General features: G+C 35.4%; 2 protein-coding genes across 2 annotated transcripts; both read right to left on the bottom strand.

Moving 5' to 3' along the window:
* Positions 1–1,977: 1,977 nt before the first annotated feature.
* LOC136820565 (uncharacterized) lies at positions 1,978–9,127 on the bottom strand. The gene is made up of 3 exons (XM_067076754.1): positions 8,972–9,127; positions 2,997–3,068; positions 1,978–2,331 (listed from the first exon to the last, which is right to left on the bottom strand). Exons 1-3 carry the CDS (start codon positions 9,125–9,127, stop codon positions 1,978–1,980), a joined length of 582 nt encoding a protein of 193 aa, XP_066932855.1.
* Positions 9,128–10,476: 1,349 nt separating this feature from the next.
* On the bottom strand, positions 10,477–16,335 carry LOC136820525 (DNA ligase 1-like). Its single transcript, XM_067076710.1, has 12 exons — positions 15,129–16,335; positions 14,332–14,524; positions 13,750–13,972; positions 13,526–13,597; positions 13,229–13,270; positions 12,852–12,926; positions 12,554–12,640; positions 12,357–12,389; positions 12,037–12,150; positions 11,854–11,923; positions 11,481–11,543; positions 10,477–11,295 (listed from the first exon to the last, which is right to left on the bottom strand). Exons 1-12 carry the CDS (start codon positions 15,238–15,240, stop codon positions 11,000–11,002), a joined length of 1,380 nt encoding a protein of 459 aa, XP_066932811.1. The 5' UTR covers positions 15,241–16,335; the 3' UTR covers positions 10,477–10,999.
* Positions 16,336–22,451: the final 6,116 nt, after the last annotated feature.

Genomic DNA, 22,451 nt, shown 5'->3' with positions numbered 1-22,451 from the left:
CAACGTTGTAGTTCTCTTTCAGAAGATCGATATTTGTGTCACCAGTGATCACAATTGGATCAGACCAGATGGTGTGAACGTATGATATCAATATTTCGAATTTTTGAAGCCAGGCGCGTTTGTCGACATCTTCGGAACTTGGTTGATAGAAGACGGCTATAAGAAAGGGACTTTTCTTTCCCTTCACTTCAAACCACTGGTGTTCGATCGTTGTGTCCTTCTTATCAATGTCAGTTCTTGGGCGATGTTTGATGCCGTCTTTAAAGTAGGCTCCAACACCACCCCCACGTTTACCATTTCTGTTGTTGTACTTAAAAGGATGATAACCGGAGAAGTTGAGTTGTCTGATCAGTGCAGGATTGTCAACGAGCCATGTCTCAGAGATTGTTAGAATATCAAATTTGTGTTTTAGCAGCATGGCTTCAAGTTGGGCAGTCTTATTTTTAATAGATTGTATGTTAAGATGCGCTATGCTGTAGTTGTTTCGGTTGGCGTTAAGAAGGTCCAGCTGGATTTGGGTATTTTGTTGCTCAGGGATGGTATTGACGGTTGAAGAGTCGAATAGTAAAAAGTCTATGTCAGCATTGTTGAATGGTAATTCGGTAAGCAGACAGTCGTGACATGTCCATAAGTTGCGTTTCTCTGTGAAGTTTTTGACAGTTTTATAGATACATTTTACATGAGTCGAGTTGAGACAAACCTTGCATTCCAAGTGGTACGAATTCTTACGGACAGTTTTGGCACAAACTGGACATGCGAGTGGACCCGGATTAGTTTCGATATCACCGGAGATGAGGAGCCTGAATGTTGCTGAATGATTTGCGTAGAGATGGATCGGTGCGCAAAACCTCTGTTTGTTGTTGTGGTTTTGACGTCGAGTCAAAAAGTCTTTGTTTTGAACTTTAAAACTCGATTTCTCGTGGCTACTTCCCATTTGATATAGAAAGAGATACACCAATACGACGAGCGCAGCTTCCTTCATCTTCTTCAGCAAAAATCAGCTCACTTTATTTTAATTTGAGTGAGAATTTTAATAAAAACTAATTTATTTTCACTCTTTTGATGTTAGTTTTCAAAAAAGCGTCTAACCGTTAAAGAAGTCATTGCAGAGTTCCTATATAAAGCTTCTTAAATGAAATGAAATGAATTTCAGCAAAAAATTTGCTACTAATTAATTTGATGCCGAAAATACAAAAAGATAGAAATTGACACCCCATTCAAGCTCCAAGAGCGTTGAAATAATGGCTGTTCTACACGTTTTGCACGTGGCTTTAAATAGATGAGACAGGGGTGAGCTGTACTCTTCAATTCGATAAATAATTGATCATAGGAGAAAGACTCTAAGGTGGAGAAAGAGGAAAAACTTGATAACCCAAATTTATCTGGTCGCCAGTCGTGGTCGCTGGTCGTGGTCGCCATTTCTGTTCGATGTTTAGAAACTCCCAATATTTGCTCTTCATCTTTGATCTTCTTTCTACAGTGATTAGATTGACACATGCGCGATAAAACTTTTATTATTGGTCTTCAGAGGTTAATATATTCTTTGAAAACTTAACCTCAGATACCCAGGGTATAGAGAATGTTTAAATCAAGTCCTCAGAATATTAAAAAGTGACCTTTGAAGTAACCAGTTATTTTCTTGACAAAATGACACTATTTGACAAAAATATTAACAGGGTCATTAAGTATGATGTTTGCAAGCAGTGTTAAACCAAATATTTTAATCATGCTGAATGAGATTATTTGGCACGTGGTGTTAAATAGATGAGACAGGGATGAGCTTACTCTTCAATATGATATATATTTAAATGATTAGGAGAGATACTATACGTCGGAGAAAGGGAAAAAACTCAATAACCCAAATTCATCTGGTCGCCGGTCGTGGTCGTCATTTCTGGTCGAGGTTAGAAACTTTCCATGAAACGTTCTATCAAAAAATGACATAACAATTCATTATTGTTATTATTTTTTTTTTATCTAAATGTNTCCTTTAATAACTGATTGTAGACTTTCAATGATTGGAATGTAAATGAACGTATCTTGATCTTCGACAATCACCTGTTTAGAACCTTTCTTTTTATACTTCATCTTGTTTCCCAGAAAGATTTCTTTGAAAGATAACAAATCGTAATGTTCGGCGATGTAGCGATTTTGTAACGGTAATGTCTCAAGGCCCTCAAAAAGCCCAGGGTTTTCATCGAATACATTTTCAATCTCTTGTATGTGTGGAAAATTGTGCCTCTCAAGTACGCCTTTGATTTTCTCCTTCAATAAATGGTTTGAAATGGTTGATAGATATTTTGTACTCTCCATGATCGACTCCAATGACACCTAAAATATTAAAAACACCTTTGACCTTAATCCAACAGTGCCAGACAATTTCAAAAAGTATAAAAAGAAGCATAACCCAAAAATAAACATTTCCTTGGATTTTTAAATAAAAAAGAGAGAGACTCTCTCTGTTTCTTTTAAGCCGTTATTCTTTTATATCAATTTTATTATTTCATTCCCTTGTGCATAGTTTTATTTAATCTCATTAATGTTTTTAATTACGATTTTTATTACCTGCTGTACTGATTTTTAGAATAAATTGTAGCATTTGAAATGTTTCTAGTATATGGTTGAAAATGATGACATAAAGATCGTCGAAATATTCCTATAACATCGACTCTATTTTCTTGTTGTTTTTTATTTAAAAATCCAAGGAAATGTTTATTTTTGGGTTATGCTTCTTTTTATACCTTTGACCTTAAGTGGATTAAATTTTCAAGTGGACAAAATTTTGCGAATCAGCCTGTTTTTCACCGTATGTACTTGTTTCATTTTCCGGAGGGGTTTTGGCAAAAATTGCAATGTTAAAAATTTTGCGTGAACAAAATTTCGCGAAAATGGCCAAAATACACGAAAATTGCGAAAATTTATTGTGTTATTATGAATGGTTTATAACATGAAATTAGTGGAACCTCTCTAAGTTACCATAAAACATACAGTCTTACCTGCGAAAGATTGTGCTTATCTTTGACTTTTAATATAAAGGAACAACAGGCTTCTTTCAAATCTGGGTCGTCCTGAAAAAAGAAAAAACACAATGGATGCTAATCAAAAATTAACCCCTGTTTTGTGACATTTTTTACAGTCAGCCACAAATTTGCTCATAGAGAGTGAGAGCATTTTGTGGCTTACATTTGGAAATACATCTTCGTTAAGCTGAATAATTCCTGAGTGACAAGATTTTGTCTAAGAAATACATTGAACGGAGATGAAAATCTGAAAATTCTACCCTAAAGGTATTATTCGGTAATAAAAAGTTTTTTCCTCTTGATGCGCACCCATGCTTATGTCAGCAATAAGTGAGTGTTATAATTTCAATAATTATTCCTTGTCCGGGACTCATTACAGCAGTTGGACTCAAGTATTAAGCAAAACTATTCAAAAGGACTACAGTATGGATCATCATCATCATCCTTCGACCGTTAGGTCGGAAATACCGAGTATCTCTCTTTCCACAGCTCACGGTCTGACATAACTGTTTTCAGTTCTTCTAACTCGAGCCCTGTTTCCCGCCTCAAATTGTCGAGGAAAGTTCGCTTCCTTGAGCGTCTAGGACCAGTAGGGCACCACAATAAGATATCTGAAATGATTTCAGATTTTGCTCTGAAGCAATGGCCGGAGAAAGTTAGCCTCCTGGAAAAAAGAACAGAAGAGATTCTAGGGAGACCTTGGTAGATTTGGGCGAGGTTGGGATGATCTCTCCAATCAAGATTTTGAACCCTTTTTAGGAGATTGGTATAACACCCATCAAGACTTTTCTCCATAGATTTTGTCATGGTCCAGGTTTCAGAACCATAAAGAAGAATGGGCTCCACAAGACACTTGAAAATTTTCAGCTTGAGGTTATTGTCAAGATCACATTGCCAGATTTTGTTGAGCTTATTACAAGCTTTCCACGCAAGTGCTTTCCTGGTTTTAAAGTCGCTATCAGAACTGTTGATAAGAGAGCCTAAGTAGTTGAAATCGATTACTTTTTTAATGTCAACACCTTTCAAAGAAAATAAAGGGAGAAAATTTTCAGAGGAGCAAAGATATTCTGTTTTTTTCTCGTTACAGTAAAGACCGACCTGACTTGCTGCAGTTTCTAAAGAATGGAGTAGAATTTCGAGATTTTGAATACTTTCTGCAACAAGTGCGAGGTCATCAGCAAAATCCAGATCAGTCACAAACAAGCCAGGGTCACGTGTGCCCTGGGGCGTTTTAATTTGAATTCCCTTTTTGTTAAAAGTATCAACAGAAATTCTTAAAACATAATCCAAAACAACTATAAAAAGAAAAGGAGCAAGAGTGTCTCCTTGAAGAACTCCTGCTTGAATATTAAAAATATCTGTATCCCCATCAGGCGATACAACCTTTGCTTTGGAAGAAGTATACAATGCTTGAATAGCATTTATAATTTTCTCAGGGATACCATAGAGACCTAGAATTTGAAACATTTTTTCTCGACTGATGGAGTCGAAGGCCTTTTTGAAATCAACAAAACATATAAAAGCATCTTTATTGAGTTTCCTCATTTCTTCCAGAATTCGTCTGATAGATAAAATTTGAGAGAGTGTGCTCCTGCCCTTCCGGAAACCGTTTTGGTTTCTCCTAAGGAGGGGGTCAAGAATAGGAACAATACGGTTAAATAAAAGTTTGTTATAAATTTTTGCGGCAATTGGCATCAAGGTGATACCTCTGTAGTTTGAGGCTAAGGTCAGATCACCTTTTTTGGGAACTGGAATGATACCCCCTGTTAACCATGCAGAAGGTGGCACAAAATCGTTAAATGTATGGTTACAAAACTCTAGAAGGAGGTCAAGAAAAATAGGGTCTTTCCATAGAACTGTGGGTATATTGTCTAGACCGGAAGATTTATTGATAGAAAATGATTTTAAAGCTATTTTAAGTTCATCTTTAGTAAAAGACTCTGTTGAAATGTGTAAAAGATCAAAGACTTGGTTCAGAGGAAGTTGGTCAGGTCCGAGAAGTGGGGGATTTCCAAGCAGTGACTTGAAATGAGCAAGCCAATTCTCTTTTCTTTTCTCTGGAGATCCTCCTTTGAGCTGGATCGATGGATGATCCTTGCGCCCTGACAGTTCATTGATTGTCTTCCAAGCAGCTGAGTGTTGATTGGAAAAATGAAGATGTGAAATAGAGTCAATTTTACCTTGAATAAAAGATGCTTCAGCTGTTAAATAAGCTTCATCTAAATATTTTTGGGCGTCAGCAAGGCGTTTTGAGGTTCTTCTGGTTGCGCGAGATAGGTGCCTTGCTTTGACTTTATTGTATTCATTGCGTGCTGCGATGACAAGATCATTTTCAGACAGATGTGTTCCTTTTGTTTTAACTTTTTTGGGCAAAAGAGAGAGACAGACATGTTCATTTGCCTCTACCAAAGTTTGGTATTTCTCTTCAATATTGTGATCAGGACGAGAGAGGAGGTCAAATCTATTTTTCACTTCAACCGCATAAATAGAGCGAAGATTAGAACTTGTATAAACTTGTTGCCAATCAATAGATTTCAGAGGGTTGGGTTTGCACTTTTTAGAAGATCTCAAACTTAGACAAATGTGTGCAGAAACGACTCTGTGGTCTGAGCCAACATAAAAAAGAAAAATATGATTGAGCATTTCTGACACTGTTTTTGCTCCGGCCTAGGAGCCTTAAATTCTCTCTCGTCCGACGACGACGGTCAAGACATTTTTTGTTTGTTTATCTAATCCGATGATCTATTCCGATTTAATAAAAACGGATTATCTGATTCCAATAATACTGTGATTTGATTGGCCGAAAGTATTTAAGAAAAAGATGGCTGCCGAAAGTGGGCTAGCTGACTGTGTAGCAAATACTGGCAAATCTCAGTGAAAATTGATCATTTTCATCATTATTCATGGTGTTTTGGAAATGATTTATGAGAAGTTTGATGCATACTGGCTCTCTAACAATGAATGTGGAAAGACTTTGGAGAAATTTTGGCCATGAATCGTCAGCTGATCGAGTGCTTAAATCTTGCATATGGCTAACAAAACCATAAAATTCTGTTGGTAACTTGACAATGAAACTTTCAAACACACATCCATTCGAATTTAAAAGAGAATACTAAAATTACAACATTACAGTGAAAATTTGAAAACGATCTGAGTAGTTTTTGTGGTGTTATGTTTATTATTTATTATTTATGGCTGAAAATGTCCTGTTTTGTATTCATCATTGCTTGTTGACTGGCGACCGTTCCTTTTGATTCTTCAAACCCGACACATATTTTTTACAAACATATCGTTACGAGAATTCAGTAAAGGATACTAAAACACAATTCCTTTGAAAATTTGAACAAGATTGGAGAAATTTTCGCAGTGTTATTGCTGAAAATGATCGTTTTGGACTTTGTCGTAATTTCATTGCGGCTGGTGACCGTTCCTTTTGATTTTTCAAACCTGATTCAGATTTTTTACAAACATATCACTATGAGAATTCAGTAAAGGATACTAAAACACAATTCCTGTGTAAATTTGAACAAGATTGGAGAAATTTTCACAGTGTTATGGCTGAAAATGATCGTTTTTGGACTTTGTCGTAATTCCATCGCGGCTGGCGACCGTTCCTTTTGATTTTTCAAACCTGATTCAGATTTTTTACAAACATATCACTATGAGAATTCAGTAAAGGATACTAAAACACAATTCCTGTGTAAATTTGAACAAGATTGGAGAAATTTTCACAGTGTTATGGCTGAAAATGATCGTTTTTGGACTTTGTCGTAATTTCATCGCGGCTGGCGACCGTTCCTTTTGATTTTTCAAACCCGACACAGATTTTTTAAAATTATATCACTATGAGAATTCAGTAAAGGATACTAAAACACAATTCCTGTGTAAATTTTAACAAGATCGGAGAAGTTTTCACAGTGTTATGACTGAAAATGATATTTTTTGGACTTTGTCGTAATTTCATTGGTTGGGGCGACCGTTCCTTTTGAAGATTTTTCAAACCCGAAACAGGTTTTTTCCAAATATACCACTATTTATTACATACACACTATTGTACCATTTTATTTGGATTATCCTACTCTCCTCCACCAAGGATTATCCCAACAGAAAAAATAACGCTTACCTAGCTAAAAGCTAATTTAGGCTATTTTTCTCCCCAAAATTTTAGCCGGACAATCAAATCAACGACGCATCATAGCTTCGCTATTGGCAAGTTTAAAAAAAAATAAATTTATAAGAACTTGGAAATATTGACTGTTTATCTCCTTTAGCTCCAATTTTTCAGTGGAAGATGAGTGGGCGGGGGTGGGGTACGTTCTTGAGGCAAGAAAGTGCATGTGTAATCACTTAGAAGAGCTAAACTTCCAGCTGGTTTATTTATTCGTTAAGATTATTTCTCATACTCGCTCTGCAATAGAATTATTACTTTGCTTTCTGATCTGTTCTGATTACTAGTTTGTGGGCAACGTTCTAACACAACTAACTCAGCAAACTCATCTTTCACATCTTTTAATCTCTTAAGCCGGAGCTTCCAGCGCAGCTGGTTTATTCCATTTATTTCGGACAAGGACATAGTCTATTTGGGATTTAGTTCCAGAGGGATGTTGGAAAGTCCAAAGCTTATTAGTATTTTTCATAAAAAGTGTATTTGTAGCAACAAGCTGATGTTGTAACATAAAATCAAAGAGTTTATTACCATTTCTATTTGTCGATTTATGGTATGCAAATTTTACATTATCATTCCCTAACTGGGCATTAAAGTCGCCAGCTAATATAAGAAAGTTATGCGCAGGAATAGAAAGGATAGTTTGGGAAAGAATGGAATAGAAACTATCGACATCAACCTGTTCAGAGACATTAGTTGGACTGTAACAAGCTACAAAGGTTGTTTTAGGGTTGCTATTAAATTCGGCAACAATAATTCGATTTGAAATTTTACGGAGAGATAAAAGATTTTCTGCTGCTCTAGAAGAGAGTAGCATACCAATACCCCCGATTGTTGTTCCCTGGGAATTTTTCCATGCTGAGGCGGTTACAAGCTTGTTTTTACCAAGATTTGAATGGAGGAATTCGATGTCTTTGTGTAGAAATCTATGCTCTTGAATACTGAGCACATCGATTTGGAATTTGGAAAAACACGAAAGAAGCTCTTGTTTTCTACTAACAAGAGATAGAGAGCGCACGTTGAAAGTGCTAAAAATGGCTGGATGTTTGCAAACTAGTAGTCTTTGTGTTTTAGGTTTTGTTACAGACTCAATCCTATCACCGTCAACTCTCTCTGGTGAGTTTGGAGGAGACGGTTCATTGGTTTCGCGGGAAACAAGGTTTAAGTTTGAAACTGAGAAAGCAGGGGCTTTAACCCTGGTGCTGTTTAAAGAGTTATTCATGGTATTTCTTTCGATAGCTAAATGTTTCTAATGCTCCGCGCCACTGGATACATCATAGGGAGAATGACAGTAAATACTGTCTAAAGAGGTCAACCACCCCATGAGGCAAAAATAAAACACTGCAAGAAGCCAACCTATGCAGAGTGTGCAGTACCCAACTAACTTGGGCAAAATCCCTTTAGCCTGGAGGCCAAACGGACAGATAGGAGAACCATACTAACGGTTTCTTGTTAAATGCTTCTACCACTATTCACTTTACCTGCAACAAAGTGAGATTTAATGGTTTTCTCCAGGTTTTACAGTAATCCTTCTGTTTTGTGGAACGAAATTTAATGTTAAAACTTGATAATATACAGTATTTGCGTGATAAAAAATGAATTCGCAGTTATATAGTTAAAAAATAAGTTTGTATGTACAGGTTGAAAAATACGGTTACTATTCACAGTCAAAAGTCTTAGTCAAATGAATCTTCATCCTTGGGGAAGACTTAAGTAGTCAACCCGACAGTATGGATAATTAATACAGCTAGATTATATTTTGATATTGAGCCCACCCTAAAGCTACCTGATCTTCCTCTTCGTGTATGTTTTCAGGAGGTATATCCATATCATCCTCATCAAAATCACTTGCTTCATCACTACTGTCATCAGAAAATCCTGAATTTTCTGTATCTTCATGATCTGAAAGTTCTGTTGAGGAGAGTGCACAGGAAAAAATCATTGAATCACATGCGTGTGAATACTAAATTCCAGCCATGTGAAAGTATATGTTTCACACGCGAGTTACACGCGTGTGATCCTGCACAGATTCACATGGATGTGAAAATGTCAATCACATGATGATTTTTCACACGTGTGAAGCCAAGTTTCCCACTTGTTAAACCTTAAATTACAAACTTGGTATTTCTCCTTAAAATCGAGAATCCCACGTGTTAAATCGAAAATCACAGTCAAGAAGCCCCCAACAGGTTCAATTTTCCGGCGTGTTAAATCGAAAATCACAGAGGAGGAGCCCCAAAACTGGCTCATGTTCATTTGGTTTTCCGGCGTGTTAAATCAAAAATCACAGAGGAGGAGGCCAAAACTGGCTCGTGTTAATTCGATTTTCCGGCGTGTTAAATCGAAAATCACGGGTAAGTTGCTCAAAACTGGTTCATGTTAATTTGATTTTCCGGCGTGTTAAATCGAAAATCACAGAGGAGGAGCCCAAAAACTGGCTCATGTTCATTTGGTTTTCCGGCGTGTTAAATCAAAAATCACAGAGGAGGAGCCCAAAAATGGCTCGTGTTAATTTGGTTTTCCGGCGTGTTAAATCGAAAATCACAATACGGAGTCCCAAAAAAGGCTCGTGTTAATTTGGTTTTCCGGCGTGTTGAATCGAAAGGCACAAAGGACGTGTTAGATCAAAAGTCGCAACCAAAAAAATTCTAAAATGTCGACCTGCTTGGAAATTTAAGACAGTTTTCTTTTAGGTAAAAAAGCTCTAGAAGCTTTAACAATAAATATTTAAGAGATATCCTACAAAAAAGTATACAGACTATCTAGATAAACACAAAGTGACGTGTGGTAAAAAATCACAAAAAAAAAAATAAATATCAAGCTAGATTTTCGTTTTTAAAAATCTTTAAAAAATATATACAGTATTTTTATAAATATAAACAAGATCTCGTAAAACAAAATTTACACACTTTTTAGAAAAAAATAAAACAGTATTTGTAAAATACATGAAATGTAAATAAATAACCATTTTTTCGTTTTTAAAAAACTATTTACCTGTTAGCCTTTTTACAAAGAACAAGATTGTATTCAATCTTTACGAATTGGCTTGATTAATATTAAGTAATGAACTTGAAGACTAAATTTTATACAAACTGAAGAAACCTCACAGTAAAAAGGAGAATATAATTTATAAATAGCGAAGCGAATTTTGACTGGTTTTCTCGATTTTTGTTGACGGACTCAAGGAAAAACGTTCCAAAGAATGTCGAAGGAAAAATATAGATATATCATGTTAATTTTTCTCAATGGTATGACCCAAGTCTGGTCGTTTGAACGTGAAGAAACAAAAAGTTAACATTTAAGCTTAAAATTCGATATTATGTGTATTCATTTTGGCAGGATTAAATTTTCGCCAAAATTTTAAAAATTGGCCGTCCGCCAAATTAAATGCCCGCCAAATTTAGGGACAAGCTGGAGTTTTTACAAGCTCTTATTTGATTTGGTAAGTCGTTAACCTGTAATAAAACAATTTTGTTACTTTTTCTAAAGAACGCGTCATCTCTGTTACTTTTAATGACCAATTAGTGAAGTATCTTATAAAAACTCCAGAACATCCCCAAATTTAACAAAATCTTTTTAGGATAGAAATTCTATTGAAAATCAGCATTTTTAAGTTAAAACCATTAAAATTTTAGATTTGCTAGAAATTCCCAACCTGCCAAATTAAATACCCGCCAAATTTTACAAAATATACCATCCGCCAAAATTTACCCTTTGGCCAACCGCCAAAATTAATACACTTAAGGTACTTAATACCAATATTGCTTTCCCGCTTTCTTTTGGACACATCACTGTACTGTATGTCAATCATATTTTACTTTTTACCTTTCTGACGCTTCAATATACCAGATTTCAATGCCCAAATTTTGTCGATGTAGAAGTCTGTATATTCCTTTATATGTTTCGCCAGTGGGAGCACCTTCTTCTGTTCAATTAGCCATCCTCCAAATAGTGTTCCAATCGTATCAGTGGAATGGCGCACCGACGTTTTGAAATCCGTTTTTGAAATGGTCGATAGTAAATCTTTCTTTGAAATAGGCTCTTCGGGCAGGGTTGGCTTCATAACGGTCATGAAAAAAGCAATGTTACGCAAGTCTTCGTCCGATAGATCTGAAATAGATAAAGCTATAGTATAGAATATTTGACAGGTTTGATGAACACTACATAAAATCACCTTCGCCTTCTGATACAATATGACAGCCTGTTCTTTTTTTAGAAAACAGGAAATTGAAAAGAACCTCAAACCAGACACCAATTTTCTCAGCAAGAATAGAGTGCAAATATGCCAATATTACCTTTCACTCCGTATTGCTCCGTCAGGCTTTGCGTCATGGATTCAAAAGGATCTTGTGACTCTTCTAAAAGCGAATTAAGCACTTTAACTTTAGCATAAATTTGAGCTATGTACTTACATGCATTTTATAAGAATAGAAGGTGTAGCAAAAATCTAAGAACAAAACAATCCTATATTTTAGATTAGAAATGGCTTAAAAATGCTGATTTCAAGACCCCTCTAAGTCAATAAAGTGAATTCCTGTGATTAAGTGAATAAAGTAAGCATTTTAATAACATTTTAAAGAACATAAAAGAGCCTGAAAATCGTGAAAAATAAGCTAACAGAGTGTAAAATTGTTAAAAACTTTAGTAAATGAATGAAATGCATTTTACCTTGCAGTTTTCTTTGTTGGGGTATTGGAGGGTAATCAGGAGACCCAACATCGCTGATATCAGATTTTTCCTAAATGGTAAATTAAGCATTACTTGAAAATAGAATGATTGTATTTGCAAAGGAGGAAACTTAAAACTGTCCAAAAAAGAAGGCTAGAAATAAGAAAAAGTTAATGATCATACCTTTTCTGGTGTATTCCTTAGTGATTTGATCGGTGATTTGATCGGTGATTTGATCGGTGATGATGTTAGGGAAGCTGTTTCATCAGGATCAATTGCTTTATATTGATTGCCAAACTAAAAAAAGGAAAGAGTATAAGTATTTGAATTATAAACCTATATCATGAACTTTTTTTAAAGGGAGAAATTTTTCACTTTTCAAATCAAATTAAATTTGGAAAAAACTGCATTAGCTTTGCTAAGTTGAATCCCAATATTTGCCAAAATAAATGTTCTGTCACATTCCTTTCTTTATGGTATAACAAAGATATCAAATTTCTTACTAAATCCTGAGAGAAAATATCAACTCGGTCGTCCTGTAAAATAGAATAATAAGAGTAATTAGCCCTTTTCGCTGTTATTACATTAAGGAAAAATTATATTGAATATATAACCAGATATAACCTCTGCAAAGTCTGCAAAATCAAACAATATCAAAAGAATAAAAAAAGTGGATCATATTTAGGATTTAAGTTCTTACCTCATCATTTTGAGTTGAAGTTTTCCTTTTCTCCTTCCTCTGTTTTGGTGTTTTCGGATATTCTTTCTTCTCTTTTGGATCCATACTCTATAAGGTTATGAAGGCAAGATATTTTCAGAAACTTAATCTAAAAAATCTCACAAAAATTTGATTTTTAAAGACGATTATTACAAGTTTGTTGTTTATCTTGCTTTAATTCAAATTTATTCAAAAAAGAAATGACACAATATTGCAGATTACAAAATCTGGTAACACGTGACTTGCAAAATAACATCTTAAAACACAAATATCTACTTACACTTTTCCTTATCTTTTTATTAGGACTACTTTCGGTTTTTTCTTTGTTTTTCTTTCTTTTATTAGCTGAATTAATCTATGGTTGAACAAATTCATTAAATTAGAAATGGCCAATGGTCAAGTATACCTGTCATAATGAGGCCTGGCAAGTTTCCCAACAAGAAACACTAGAACCTTAAGCACAGACCTTATTTTAAGTGGAAACAGTGTACAGTACTTAGATATGACTAAGCAAAATTTCTTTTGACATTTCAAGAATTTTTTTCTTTATGTCTGAAAGGTTCAACACCTTTGTAGAATCAGCCAAGATAAGAAGTAAATTTTTGCTAAAGTTTCAAAAACAGAAAAATGAGCCACAGCGAAAAATTGTCCATGTACCTGAATATCTATGCCATCATTTGCTGTAGTGTTTGCATCTCCCTTTAAGACAGAAAAGGATAAAATTTCAACTCAAAGTGAACTTAGCCGATTTGACGTTCCCATTTCTTCAAATGAGTCAAATAAATTCAAATATGGTGTCCTTCCAGTGTCTTCATTGAAAATGTCCAAAGTGTAGTAATTTAAACACATTTAAGGCAAAAATAATACAATTTACCCTGACATTCGCCAAAATTAGTTCTTGACAAGATTGAAGAAAGAAAAAGAACTTTAAATTGGATGCAAAAATTGAAATACCGTTACATTGTTTCCCAAATCGAGTTTTTTCCTGGCTTTCTTTTCGGGCTTTGATGCATTCTTTGTTGGAGCCTATAATCCAAGTAAGTACATTACATTACATTAACTGTCAACTTGTCCTTATTAATCCTACAAAGAACAGTAGAGCCCTAAAAGGGGACTTTGAATGAATTAATTGAGCTGCTAGAATACATTGTTTAAGAAAAGCTGCAAAAATGGTTTACCTCATAGTCCCTCCCACCACGAACTGCTCTTCTTCTTTCGCTCATGATTTTGACGATTTTCTTCCTGATGGTCTTCTCTTCCAGGTATTTCAAAATTGGAATTTTTTGTAAGTCTTTCACAAAATCAGTAAGTTCTTCAATATTGCTTTGGCTTTCCTTTGAAAAAGTTGGCAAAGAATTACCAGTCCATTTTCTAGCAACTTGATTCCTGATAGTTGTTTGTCTAAAAGAAAAAGGTAGAATTATTCTTAATTTCACTTTAATAATTGGGTTTAATATATTCATTATCTGTCTTTTATCTCAGTCAGTGTCAATAAATATATATAAGTAAAAAGTATAAACAATGACATATTTTTCTTGACAACAAAGATGGGATGACAAGAAAAATTATTCAACATGAAATACAAAATTTGAGCTAAGGTAGTTTTCAAAAATCCTGCCTCTTGCGTTAATTAATTGTCGCACTAATTTTCCCCGCGTTATATACTTGATAAGTTATATAAGTGTAATAAGGTATCTTCAATGTGATCCAAACTGTTACAATATTGCAATTTGCAAAAAGGTATACAATCATCTACTTACTGCATATTCTCAATGTGATTTTGCACTTTTGCCCTGCATGGTGTCATTGGCACAGGTTTATCAGTTGTCAAATTTGGATAAACAGATTTAAATACAAGTATCTGCCTGGCAGTGAGCCCCATTTTGTCCAGTGTAAGAAATTGATCATCTGTTGTTATCAATGTGTATAGTAATTGTCCATCCATTTGTTGTGCTAATTAGATAAAATTAATGGATAATAGTTTGGCATCAGCGGAAAATAAATATCAATATAGAACTTTGGCCAAAAGCGAAGGTCTATTGAATAAGAAATTACAACAGGACACATTACTTGCCCTCAAATGAGCCCCCCCCCCAGCAAAACCCCTCATCACGCCAAAAAATTCTCCATCGCACATAACAAAAATCGCTAAAATTTGTCATAAAAAAATAGCCCAAACCATGCATCACTTCTCAAATTTTTGCCTTATCATGAATCACGCCGAAGTCTTGATCATGTCAAAAAAGTTTTCAAATCACGCCATCACCCCCAAAAAAAGTCCCAATCACACCATCAATCACGCAAACTGCTGGGGGTGAGTTCTCAAATGAAAAAAAAAAAGATCTTTGGGAGCAATTTTAAAAATTATTCTACAATGTTTGAGTCTCCTCAGTCTTTTAGCTGCTCTGAAAAAAAGCCAGTGTGGAATATTTGTCCAATTTTTCATTATTTCCCTATTATCCTACATTTTCTCTGCATAAGATGGAGGATAGAATACGAGATATAGGAGAATCTATTCTGTAAGACTTACATTTTTTTAATAAAAAAAGTAACTTACCAACAAGGTGGTCTGCCACGTCGGGGGGAAGGACGTCTGTCAACATGGTGGAAACCTCTTCAGTATTGAGGTTTAGTAAATTTTCAGTAGGCACTTTGTTTCGCATTGACATGTTTGGTGCAATTTTTTGTCTTCTTGGTTTGACTTGTTTCTTGGTACAAGTTAAAATTAAAAGTCAAAAGCCGCCGTGCACGTGTAGCTGAGCGATGTTTTGATAAAATCTATAGAAACAAATTCTTCCCGATATTTAAAAATTACAGACCAAAAAAGGATTCAAATAATTGTGTCCATTATTGTGTGAAGTGCTTGTTCGGAAGAAATATAAAACTTTAGAATGACAAAAAATCATAAAACAGATCAATTCTAAACATAATGTTAATTTTCTGGGTTTCATTCAGTATAATTCTCAAAATCATTTATGTTTGCAGCGGTCTGTAATTTTTATCTTGAAATTTTTAAACGTGGTCACTTTACTCAGTCTTTCGGATGAATATTTAATTTAGGAAGTAAAACCATTACAATGAATTTGAATTTGGCGCTTTGAGCCGCTGATTGGCTTATTCGGCTTGATTGCATCATATTTTCGACATTTGACCAATCAAATTGATTCGAAATTTTGTTTTTGGTAAAGATAAGATGGTAGGGTATTTTCATCCAAGATTTTCTGTTGCTGGTTTCAAAAAGTCATCGTTTGCTATTGAAGATTGATTCGATTTTTCATTACACAATTAACTGTCATTTTTATAACAACACATCAATAAACTGTTATTTTTATAACAACACAACCACAAACAATCATCATCATGTCAAAACGAAAGTTATCTTGGCAAAAACACGAAATTCTACCTTGCTGGTGCTCTGATTCACTAATGCAGCCTCACAAACACTGCCCATGTATCAATTGTGGAAAAAAAGCTGTGAGTAGGTCAACAGAGGAAAGACATCGCACACAATATGCTTTGATAGACAATCAGAATAACGTTAATGACGAGGAAACAAGGACTTCTTCAGATGGTTCAGACGATGAGGCAGTCGAGGAAGAAGTTCAAAGTGATTCTTCTTCTTCTTATGTTGCTGAAGAAATACAGGCTGATTGCCAAGAACTTATTTCAGATTATGATTCTGTAGACAATAATGCTCAAAGTGAAGATAATACTACCTTCAGTTGTGAACCAGAAGATCATCTGGATGATGATGACGATATCAATGTCGATAATGGCAGTATAGACCTAACTCTTCATACAACTAGTCATAGCTTTCACTAAATGCCCCCACATAAAGATCATGTCATGCACTTATAAAGCTTTAATGCTTTAAAGATTAAACATTAAAAAATAATCAGGAATAATTGATTGATTTAATTATTGATTGATTGATTGATTGATTGATTGATTGATTGAGGCGTTTCCTTGAAAAAAATAATTATATTCCATTATAAAAAAATACATACTTGAAGAATTCATGCAGCTTGATAACTTAATAAAATTTAAGGAAAAGCTGGAAAAGCCTCTCAAAAATATATTTAAAAAGTTATGGTATCATTATCTTACTGATTTTCACATCTCCTGTTTGTTTGTTTTTCCCCTAGTCATGATTATTTCCTCTTTTGCCGTTTTTAATTTAAAGGGCAAATTAGCATGTTTTGCCCGAGACATCCTATCACATTTGCACTGGGTATGGAAAACCTGTTGCAAATGCACGCCCCGTGCAATTGCAAGGATGTGCTAGACTGTCTTAGATTGTAGGCGAAATATATGAACATACGCAGTGAATAAATCCACAAGGTAACCAATCAGAAATAGCTTGTTTTTTTTCATTGGCTGCTATATTTCAACATTTCTCTATTGCTACTTTGCCTAATAAACAATAGACCTTTTTTCAAGGAGGACGTCCTGTTGAATAATTATGTAGTCCAGCCATAAAAACAATGATAGAGCCATGCATAATTACTGTATCATGTATATTGTAATAATTATGCATGGTTTTATAATTGTTTTTCTGCTGGACTACATAATTATTCAACAGGGTGGCCTCTTTGAAAAAAGGTCTATAGTCAAGAGGATACTGCGTATAAAATTTATCAAAAAGTTCTGCGCCATCTTAAGTTGGGTGAAATAGAAACTCACTTATCCTAGTTAAGGCCCGGGCTCCAATAGCGTACGCTGTGATTGCACTTCTCAAGCAAAATCTTCTCTATGTTGTTGGTCAAAAGAAAAGTAAAGGAATGCCATTGTGGTTCATTCAGACGTACAGTCGAGAAAAGTTAAAATGCGCCTAAATTTCTTTTCAAGTGCATAGTCCTTTTTCATGATGCAATCTTTTCTCCAAGCTGATCGCAGCGCAGACAATGAAGAGACGTGCCTTCAGGAAGCTAGACACGTAGCTAGACTTTTTGAGTTTATAGCTAGCGATATACTTTCCCTTTATGGTGTTTCTGTATGACTGTCTGTGTACCTAGTCTAACCACCGTTAAATGCCTTTGGGAAGGTCTCTCCTAACTTAGAAAGCCAGAATTTGGAGCTATTTCACCAAACCACTGGAGCAGAAGTTATTTAGGCTATCACAACTGCATGAAAAAGTTTAATGTGCGCATGTAAAGTTTAACGAGTAAACAAACTTTTTTCAGGTTTTTGAAAAATATTTACCACACTGAAAAGACGTAAAAACACTCTAAGTGAGGTAAATTATTTTGAAGACCAAAAGAAAAAGTCAACCACGTTTGGATTCAACTTTACATATGCGTACATTCATCTTTTTTGTACTTTGCCGGTTGTTTTACTAAGTTAAGAAAGACTTTCTCGAGTTACGACCATATGATGGTATTTAAAGCTCAAGAAGCCCTATAAACAATAAAGATAGTTCTCAATGAAATGACAGACAAAAATAAATTAGAGTTTGAACAAAAATATCAAAAATGTACATTTGAAAACTTAAGCAAATTTCTTTAAAGATTCTGGAAAAAGAATTGAAATCATTGCTGAAGTGAACTTCTGACTAAATTACAGTAGTTAGTATTCAGTTTCAAAGATAAGAAACAAAATTTGACATACAAAACACTTTTTCTAGTCAATGAATCAGCTCATCATCATCATAACCAGTCTGCCATTTTGTTTGTTTTGATTTGCAAAAGTAATATTGTAATTCGTGTTATATCATACACTGTTTTGATTTGCATTTATAACACTCGCTTCAGCTTTTCAAAGCTAAATCAAAACTAAAATTGTAATATGTAATAATGATAATACCATATAACGTAATATGAAAATATGTTTACTGCCGTCCCGGAAAAAAACCGAACATTTACGGAAGAGACTAACTACGGATATGCTTACGCGACAACAACAACAACAACAACAAAACAATTCGCAAAATTTTGAGATTCCAGTCCAATATCTATGCGTGAAACTATGAGTGCCTCCTCGTCGCTACGCTCCTGCGGGGGCAAAAATTACGGGAAACGCGTGTTTGGACTTTGTACCCTATGCTGCACTCAAGCACTTGGACCAAAATCCCGCAAAGGCAGGACAAAAATCAGTTTTTTGAAGTTTGCAAAAAAACGCCACATAGAAGATCTTTCAAATTCAGTATGTGAATAGAGCAGTAAAAAATACAACTTTTCTATTTTTCCTTTTTTTTGCAAAAGTTCTAGTAATGAAAATAAAGGGATAATGATAATTGAATACTATCCTTTGATGATCCGCGGCACTATCGTAAAGCTAGAATCGCTTCGCGTACTCTTCGCTTGAGAAAATGATTGACAGATTGAAGTTTTTCATCCCCGCGGTGCGCGCCGCGTGGGAGCTCGGGCGCTCTGCGAGAGTTCTCGGCTCAATCCTCGGACCGCGCTAAAATGGTAGACTGAGCTGCGATAGATCATTTCGATGGAAGTTGTTGGAATGTTTACAAGGCTCTTGACAGAAAATCGTTTGTTTTATTGTCAATGATGACAGTGCGGTTATTAATTTTGTTAGATCTGACAAATTGATGTTTGTAAGTGCACTCTATAGTTTTGATTCCCATTGAAGAATCATATTCTGGTTTTCATGTTATTAGATGGTGTTTTAGAGCTTTAGGTCTACACTGAATGGGATGGAAATAGAAGGCGATGGTGCAGAAGAAAATGGTTATCGTAGGTAAATCTATTATGTATTATACTAGCCGTATTGTATAAGGGTTGCGAAGCGATCCAGACTCCACCTCAACTCGCAAGTTGCTAGCAAAATAAGAGACTCTCTAAAAATCCCTCTTCTATTCTAATAAAGCCGCTATAGAGACAGGGTCGTAAGCACTGACCTTTATATACCCTGGACAAAGCTTCTCAATCCCAGCCAAGCAAAATCTTTGATCGGAGTTTTTTGAAAATTGGTACCCTAATGTCGGCACTACTCGATAGCGGTGTAAATGCATCGAGAGCGCTAGGTCTACTTTTCCTCAAATTCTTTTGATGATGTAGCGGCGTTAGACGTTAATTTTTAACATTGCAATGGCTTCTCCTTGGGTACCAATTCTAAAAAAACTCCAATGAAAGATGGCAGATATTGTTTGGTCCAGGGTTATATAAAGGTCAGTGGTCGTAAGAGCCTTATAATGCCCCAAACACACCACATAATCCACGGCGTCACAACGCCACCCGCCGCTGCCGCCCACGCATCGCTCTTTTGTTTTCCTTCTAGTTATTCTAGTGTAAATGGTGCCTTAATAAAATCGAACGATCGAACGTTTTTATTCGAATCACGAATCGTCTGTCAAAATCATCACAAAACATAAAAATAAAACAAAAACAAAAATGTACAAAGATGGCTTGTTGTTTCTTCGGCAATTTTGATTTATTTCTTGACAAATTCGACAAATTTGATTACCTCCGTACTTCTTTGTCATAGAATATCCACTTGGTTTTGCAAGGTAAGTTTCGTTCACTAAAAGAGCACTCCTCCCGCCCGCGCGACTTGCAAAAACCTCTCATTGATTGACCTTATTTGATACTTGATACTTGCTGTTAAAAGTCAAGGGATGATGAAGATCCTTTCTGTCACCGTTCAAACAATTTTTTTCCATTTATCAGCAAAATAAACATTAAAAACCGAAGAACCACTGGTTAAATTGCTTAGATGCGTGCCGCCCGCGCGGCAATTTGATCAACTTCAGATTCTAAGTCCGTGTTTCGGCTTCCGTTAATTTTGTTGCTGTTCACTGCTAGGGTACACCATTTTAAAACGGCATTTTTCGCAGTCCTAGCTACCAAACCGAGAAAATTTGCGTGGCTTCAAGCCAAACCATTCAGGTCATTGTGATGAAATCATCGGTTGGAAGATGTGATTTATATAGCAAATTTTATAGCAAATTTTCGCTTGGGATAGAAGTTTAAAGGTACGTGCACAATATAGCAAAACTGCTTCGCTCATAAATTCGCTTCGCAATAATTCTTTTTGTTTCATATCCCAGTCTGGGAAACAAAGGCATGTACGCGGTGTAGTGTACGTCCGATGTATACCCCTTTTGCTATAAAATCACGATCAATGTTTATGTCATGTTGGATAATTATTTGAAGTATGTATCCAGACGATCTCAGTCGAACAGAATCCACGATCGAACCAAATCGAACCCAATCGACCGATCGAAATGCGATTGTCAAACGCAATCGAATCTCAATCGAATGTCAAAATTCTGGGTAATATTCGATTGGTTAGATTGTTGTTCGACTACATTCGATTATTGCTTCCTAATCCTAATCGTTTTATAGGAGCAAATTACGACTGAGAGCAGTGAAATTTAACACAGACACCCTTGAGAATAAACTCTATTGGCTTTCAATAGACCTTTTTTCAAAGAGGACGTCCTGTTGAATAATTATGTAGTCCAGCCATAAAAACAATGATAGAGCCATGCATAATTACTGTATCATGCAAATTGTAATAATTATGCATGGCTTTATCATTGTTTTTCTGCTGGACTACATAATTATTCAACAGTTTCCAATTCCAAAAGTAACCACAGAACTTCCTAATCCTAATCGAACGCAATCGAACATCAATCAAACACAATCGAATATCAATCAAATCTTAAAATTGCGGTAATATTCGATTGAGATTCGATTGCGTTCGACAATCAAATTTCAATCAGTTGGTTGCATTCGATTTGGTTCGACTGGTTCGACTGGTTCGATCGTCGATTCCGTTCGATTGGGATCGTCTGGATGTATGGATAATGGGTCTTAGGACCTTTTGATACTTAAAATATAGATAGATAAAATTAAAAAATCCAGCTGACTCCAGCATCAAAACAATGACAAGAAAATTTAGCACACACTTTTACTGGCAGCTAATTATTAATTAGTTAGTTAGTTTCTAATATTATTCAACATGAAATTGTGATTAGGCAGCCATCGAAAAATTGTTCTGTTCGCGTCACCACCTCTGCTCTCAAGAAAAATAAATTGAGTTCCTGGCACAGTTTTCAAAAACCCAGAAATCTTTCCGAACGCCCACCCGTCTGCACTTTTAACACCCTTTGCGACATGAACAGAGCAATTTTTAAATGGTTGCCTTGGCTCAAAATTTTCTACCTTAAAGGAAGAAATTTTGGCGGGAATTTAATTTGGCGGATGGCCAAAAAAGTTTTTTCAGAGGGAATTTAATTTGACGGATGGACGAAAAAACTAAATTTGGTGGGAATTTAATTTGGCGGTCGCTTAAAAATTTAACCTTAAGATGGCGTCAAAACAGCGAAAAAATAGCAAAAACACCTTAAAAGAGATCATATTTTCAAAATGTTTAATTTGGCGGGAATTTAATTTGGCGGATGGCGGGAAAAAGAAATTTTGGCGGGAACTTAATTTGGCGGATTTCCGCCAAATCCGCCAAATTTTCTTTCCGCCAAAATTTCTTCCTTTAAGGTACTATTTTAGGATCTTGCACAAGAAATTATGTTTAGCGGACTGAATTTTATCATACTGATTTTCTACCAATGGCAGCAGCCAAGAATGGTAAAAGTATGCTAGGAAAAACAGTTCAAGTTACTGACAAAATTTAATTTTGCTGCCATCCCCCAAATTAAAAAATTCAAGATGGGTTTGCCCTGTGAGTCAGAGATATTGGGCTCAAAATTCTGATTTCAGCACTGTCCCTTACTAAAATAAAAACAATTTTAGAAAGTTGTGCATTTTATTTCCAAAAAAAAGTGACAAGTGAAAGAACAAACATAAAAAAATTACATTGGCTGTTTTATCAACTGTCATTTGGAGGCAGGGGGGTTGGTACTAAAGTCTCAGACATATATGAGTGTTATATGAGGCCCCCCCCAGTGGCACCCCTAATCACGCCATCA

The sequence above is a fragment of the Clytia hemisphaerica genome, unplaced genomic scaffold (assembly GCF_902728285.1).
Source record: "Clytia hemisphaerica strain Z4C2 unplaced genomic scaffold, Clytia hemisphaerica genome assembly, whole genome shotgun sequence".
NCBI lineage: Eukaryota > Metazoa > Cnidaria > Hydrozoa > Leptothecata > Clytiidae > Clytia > Clytia hemisphaerica.
Note: the sequence above shows the minus strand (reverse complement) of the source record. Positions and strands in the feature narration are given on the sequence as shown.

Excerpts from the sequence above, each read along its gene's own strand:
- LOC136820525 (XM_067076710.1), bottom strand. The coding sequence starts at position 15,240 with ATGTCAATGCGAAACAAAGTGCCTACTGAAAATTTACTAAACCTCAAT. Across the intron at positions 13,973-14,331 it reads AATCACATTGAGAATATGCA|ACAAACAACTATCAGGAATC; the intron begins GTAAGTAGATGA and ends TTTTTCTTTTAG. Across the intron at positions 11,544-11,853 it reads CCAACAAAGAAAACTGCAAG|AAGAGTCACAAGATCCTTTT; the intron begins GTAAAATGCATT and ends ATTCGCTTTTAG.